Source organism: Acanthisitta chloris, unplaced genomic scaffold (genome assembly GCF_000695815.1).
Source record: "Acanthisitta chloris isolate BGI_N310 unplaced genomic scaffold, ASM69581v1 scaffold25706, whole genome shotgun sequence".
Taxonomy (NCBI): domain Eukaryota; kingdom Metazoa; phylum Chordata; class Aves; order Passeriformes; family Acanthisittidae; genus Acanthisitta; species Acanthisitta chloris.
In genome coordinates this window covers 41,054-47,159 of record NW_008676858.1, presented here as the reverse complement: position 1 = coordinate 47,159, position 6,106 = coordinate 41,054, and the positions used below count along the sequence as shown (strand labels likewise).

General features: G+C 41.7%; 2 protein-coding genes across 2 annotated transcripts in view; both read left to right on the top strand.

Moving 5' to 3' along the window:
- The first annotated feature begins 1,071 nt into the window (after nucleotides 1-1,071).
- On the top strand, nucleotides 1,072-2,301 carry TRIM13 (tripartite motif containing 13). Its single transcript, XM_009076298.1, has one exon. It carries the CDS (start codon nucleotides 1,072-1,074, stop codon nucleotides 2,299-2,301), a length of 1,230 nt encoding a protein of 409 aa, XP_009074546.1.
- Nucleotides 2,302-3,389: 1,088 nt separating this feature from the next.
- Nucleotides 3,390-6,106, top strand: part of KCNRG (potassium channel regulator) — a 3,124-nt gene continuing 407 nt past the window's right edge. Inside the window, exon 1 of the mRNA XM_009076299.1 lies at nucleotides 3,390-4,423. Coding sequence (XP_009074547.1) covers nucleotides 3,825-4,423 — 599 coding nt within the window. The 5' untranslated portion in view covers nucleotides 3,390-3,824. The remainder of the gene's footprint in view (nucleotides 4,424-6,106) is intronic.

The window sequence follows — 6,106 nt, the reverse complement described above, 5'->3', positions numbered from 1 at the left end:
AAGGGAAGCATCTTTCTAATTATAGGTCAAAACTAAGTGTTTGAGAGCTTTGGCTAATACAAACTGTCACCTACTTTGGCCTTTATTAGCTACTTGTCTTCTCAGGGCGTGCTGTTGTGAGTTACAAGGTGTCTGCATCTGAGGCTTGGCTTTGGTTAGGGGTGCTGGGAGAGCAATATGCTGCGCCCCTTCACTGAGGCTCTCCAGCAGTAAGGATTACATGATAATCTTCTTCCTGTAGGTCTTGCCCACAGAAAGAAATTGCTGAGGCATAAATGCTGTGAGAATGGAATTGGAAGTAGAGATTGGAGATGAGTAAAAATGGTTAGCAGTTTTGTTTCATGATGAATTATCAAGGATTATGAGCACCTGTCATTTGAAGTACTTTAACATTGTGCTGAATAGCTCAACAGTAACACATTCACTTGGTTATTTAAACATACTGCAGGAGCAAGAGAAAAGCTGATTTTTAAAGGTGTGTGGTGACTCTCCTTTGGCCTTGCAGGTAGAGCAAAGAGACACATCACATACTCTGTAGCAGGAGAAATTCTGAAGCTGGACTTTTTCAGTCACTTCTGATATTGCCTCCTTACAGTAGCAGTGCATGAGGTTTGAAAACTGGAAGCTTTGGATGAGTTGAGCAAGTAGAGAGTAATCAAATCTCAGCAGGGCGTATCAGCTGGGTATCTTGTGTGCAAATCCAATTTCTGTGTATTGCATCAGCGAGGAAAGATGCAAATCTTGCACTATTACTCTTAAGAATGTGAGTTATTTTTATTCAGAGTCCTTGCTGGGATTGGCAAGCCTTGTCTTCCAGCATTTCTAGTTGAGCGTCTGAAAAACCAGTTCTGCCTGAAGGCTGCACCGTTCTTGTGCCTGCCATCTGGTGGCCAGAGACCACAGCTAAGGGCACGGCCACAAGAACCCAGCTGAGGCTCTGGCTTAAGGATAATGGAGCAAAAAGCAGATCCTTTTCTCACCGAGCCATGTGTCAGATGGAGATTGGTTTTTGCATGGTCTCCCTGTGGGATGAATAAGTTCTGTTACCGTCTTTCTTCTCTTTCCTAGGATATGATGGAGCTCCTGGAGGAAGATCTCACCTGTCCCATTTGCTGTAGCCTGTTTGATGATCCTCGGGTCCTGCCCTGTTCACACAACTTCTGCAGAAAGTGTCTGGAAGGAATTCTGGAGGGTAACGTGCGTAATGTGCTTTGGAGGCCGTCCCCTTTCAAGTGCCCCACGTGCAGGAAGGAAACTCCCGTTACTGGAGTCAACAGCTTGCAGGTCAACTATTCCCTGAAAGGTATCGTGGAAAAGTATAACAAAATCAAAGTGACACCGAAAATGCCTGTGTGCAAAGTGCACAGCGGGCAACCCCTCAACATTTTTTGCCGGACAGACATGCAGCTGATCTGTGGGGTTTGTGCCACCCGCGGTGACCACACAAAGCATGTTTTCTGTTCTATTGAAGAAGCTTATTCCCAGGAGAAGAGGGCTTTCGAAACCCTCTTTCAGGGCTTTGAGACTTGGCGTTGTGGAGATGCCCTCTCACGGCTGGATACCTTAGAAACCAGTAAGAGGAAAGCTCTGCAGATGCTGACCAAAGATTCCGACAAAGTGAAGGAGTTCTTTGAGAAGCTGCAGCACACGCTGGAGCAGAAGCGAAACGAGATCCTCTCTGACTTTGAGACCATGAAGCTTGCGGTGATGCAGGCCTACGACCCAGAAATCAACAAGCTGAACACAATCCTGCAAGAGCAGCGGATGGCTTTCAACATTGCAGAGGCCTTCAAGGATGTGTCTGAACCCATTATATTTCTGCAACAGATGCAGGAGTTCAGGGAAAAAATCAAGGTGCTCAAAGAAACCCCTTTACCTTGTTCCACTGTGGACATCAGCCCTACGATGAAGAACTTTGATACCAGCCAGTGGAATGGAATAAAACTGGTTGATGTGGACAAACTTTCCTTGCCTCAGGAAAACAACACTTTTAAATTCAAGATTCCCTCAGTCTTTTCACGCAGATTTATAGTGAATTGTCTCATTTTCTTGCTTATTCTTGCTGTCACCAGAATGTCCTTTGTGGAGTCTGTCGTTGACGATCTCCAGTGCTGGAAATCTCAATTCTTTACAATTAGCTTGTCCTATTTGGCAGATACCGTGGAGATAGCAGATCATGCAGTCTTTTACTGGGAACAGATGACAGATGGAGCTTCACTTTTAAGAGAAAAGTGTAAAAACTATACGTTGGTTGTACTGGATAATGTTGCACAGTTTGTGTGCAAATATAAACTGTTGTGAAGTCCCTGCTGAAACACAGCAGCTAAGAGAGATTTGGTGAGGAAAACATAGAACTTCTTAAAATTAATTGGTCTTTTAAGACTTCCAGTGAAAACATTCAAAGATTCGAAATGTTTCCAAAACATTCATGCCGCTCACATAACTTGAGGACTGATAAACCAGAAGATCAAGTGGAGCTTTGAAAAACACTTTGTTTCTGGATTCTTCTTTCAGTGGTGATTATGAGAATATTGCTCACTGTAAATAATTTTTCTTACCAAAACATAGGGCCGAAAGGTGTACTTAGTTTAATGTTCATGTAATTGTAGAGTAAGATAAAAGATCATAGTTTAAAACCTTGCTGAGGATTGCCCTTCCACTGCAAAATACAGCATGCATCATTCACAGTCTGGAACCACTTTCTCTCCAATGATGTTACTTCTCGCTGAAATATATATATATATATTTGTTTGGTTTTTTTTTGTATAACCAAATCTTGTAATTATCCTGTGCATTCAGATTACATGTTCTATACAAAACTACATCTTAAGGGCAATTCTGGAGGTAATGAGAAATCAGTTGAGGCCAATAAGAACAAGCTGCAGCATAGTATATACTTTGCAAATAGTACATACTTTGCAGTTTACTTTTCCAGCATCGAATTGTTGGGGTAACTGAGCTGTTTTGTTAGATCCTTGTTTCCCTGAAGCCACACTTTCAAAAAGTGACCTTAATGCAAACAGTTTACTGCAGTGAGAGGCACATGTGGGTCTGCCACAGAAAGGCAGCTTGGGCTTCAGCCCTGCAGAGACGGTAGGAAGAGCATTTTCTCTCCTGTCCCTCTCTGTCTCTCCAGGTTGTAATTCCAAAAGCTGGGAAAATGATGGGATGATTCCTTGAACAGGTCGTGTAATGTAACAGGTGTATGGATGTTGTTGGTGTTTGAAGTGCATTAGGCGTTGGAACTTACATAGGTTCTTCTGCTGTTACTGTATTTTTGTGTACCTTTTTTCAGGAGTTAATTGAATTTTCTGAGTATATTGACTTGGCCTTAGGATAACAGTGATTTAAGTGAACCTTAAGCTTGAGCTCTCTGAAGTGTCCTTCTGTAAGAGCTAATGATGCTGAAATGTGTTGCTGGAAGCACATCTAACCTCATTTTGCAGTGGTTGTATGAACAGCAGTGTATAGAGTGAAAACATTTATTTCACATTTCCAGAAAACAAACATAACATGTGCCATACTTTGGGAATATTCATTGGCCTCTTACAAGGTTTGATAAGTTGTGATGGTCGACTCAGTGTATTCCAGTAGCCCTTGCAGGCTGTTCATTTCAAAAACTAAACATTAAATTCCAAGAATCAAAGTTTCCAAGCAACCAAACCCTGCAAACAAAACTATTGTACATGATATTTATGTCTTTGTTGCCTGGGAATCCTGTTGCTGCTGCACACCTCACTCCAAACACTTGCTGAAAGCACTCAGTGGTTCTTGCAGCTGCAGATGCCTTGCAGTTTGGGAAAGATCAAGTCACAAGCATGTAGATGAGAGTGGCTGAGGTGGCGATGAGCAGTCGAGATGTGGTCGTTCTGAGCGTGGGAGGGGTGAGATTTGTAACCTGGGCTTCTACCTTGCAGCAGTTCCCTGAGTCCAGGCTGGCACGGATGCTGAACGATGATGACCGGGAATTTAAACTGGTGAATGGAGAGTTTTTTGTGGACAGAGATGGAGCTTTGTTTAGTCACATCATGGACTTCTTGAGGACTCTCCAGGTCTCCTTACCATCTGATTTCTCAGACTATCAGAGGCTGCAGAGAGAAGCAGAATTTTATGGGCTCTACCCTCTGGCTGACCTTCTGAGCCAGGAACACTTGCTGAAGCCAAGGCTGGAGATCTTGGAAGTGCGTTTTTGTCGCCAAGAAATGCAGGCCTTTTTCAGAATCTTTGGTTCCTGCAGTACCACTGTTGAGGCACTAGCTGAGCAGATCACTGTGTTTACAGGGCAGCAGTCAGGACAGAGCTGGAACAGCCCTTTTCCTTCTCAGAAGCCACTCGTTCCACTCCCTTTGGAAAGACCCTCTCATCATGACGTGTGTTTTCAGTGTGGTACTGACTACTCTGCTGGTGACCAGTTTGTGGCCAGGTACTCTCCCTAGTGTTACTTCTTATTATGGAGATGTCCTTGTGACTTCTAGTTCATGAAGTCCAAGCTCATTTTAAAGAAACTATCAGACTATCTGAGAGAAAAGAAATATGTTTCCTTCTTGCTGCTAGTTCAATGTTATCATTTTCTAGTTCTGAAATATAAAGCTAAATTTCTGTTACAGTGATTTGCCTGTTCTACAGCTTTCTAAAGTGTTGTTCTTGACGTTTATGAGTTCTGTTGGGTCTTTCTGCCCTTTCCTCCTCACTTGTTTTAGAGCTTCACAGCATCAATGACCTTCTAGAGGACATGAAAAACACAGAGTAAAACTGAGCGAAGGAAACAAAATAGAGGAGTGAAGTACTGGGGGGAAGCCTAAAATCTCCACTAGTTCATGGTCCAAAAGGCTTTCATATGGAAAAGAGGGAAAAGAAAATGGCTAAACAGGGTTAAGAGCACCAGTGGAACTAAGATAGCATTTCAGGGACTGGAAAGCTTTTGTAGAGCCTCTTACTGGGGGGAGGGAGAATGGGTAGATTATTAACTATGTGTTACACAGTGGGTTTTCTTTGAATTCAGAGCCAGGTTCTGTTTTTATTAAGATTACTGTATGTCAGTAATTTCTGCGATAGCAGGATCGTATTCTAATGACAACTTACATTTTTAAAACAAACTTTTACTGCATGTCTCTATTGTATGGAGACATGTTCTTACTGTATAAGAAAATGTAACCTAATTTGTCCTCTGTGGCTGTTAGAACATCTGGACTTTTATGGAAATTTCACTGAAATATTTCCAAAAGGGTTATTCTATCTGAGTATATGAATCAGCACAACAGTCTTTTGATTATGTTAAAAAATGTAATACAGTTTAGCTTTCTTCTGGCTTTCTTTGGCTAAGCAGGTAGACGAAAACTACTCTGCATTTGCAAAGCAACATGTATTTATGTGCCAAACCTGAACTTTATAATCTATTACTAATTTTAGTGGACTAACGATTGAGTAGGTTATGGCAACTTAAATAGTGGGAAAAATAATCCTGATTCTTTCCTTTATTTCTTCAAACCTGGTAAAAATTTTCCTCTGCAGAACAATAGAAAAGCTTATATTGAGTAATGAAACAGATCAAGTTTGATTATGTTGCCTGCTGAATTTCTGTCTTCATAATCTTTGTGGTGACATGGACTCTTCTGCCTTTTTTTTGTGCTTTCCATGAATGTTTGGTGTACTTTCCTGTAAACTGTGGAACAGTTTCACCCCTGTCAGCTTATATATTTTGTAATAGTATTTTTACCTGACTTCTGTCCCTGGACATGTCTGGATAGATTCTTAAATTGTACTTTCTATGAAGTAAAATCATTTGAGGCAATCTGAAAATGATTTTCATACTTGTTACCACAAGACCTGCTGTACAAGGTATCTTTGCAATAAATGTCACTGTTTGTAGAGAGATGCTGTGTACTGGAAAGTGATGCTGTTGGGGTGAACATGACTTCACTGTCCATCATTTGCTCCTACCTGCAAAACTGTTACAGCATTATATAGAACCTGCTGTTCCCCTCTCATCCATTAGGTGAAACGAGATGGAGGGTGTCACACCTGTTCCTTAAGAAAGTAAGTTTTGGGGTATGGTGGTGGTGAAAGAGAAATGTTTCTTCCCCAACATGTAACTGGATGAACTGAG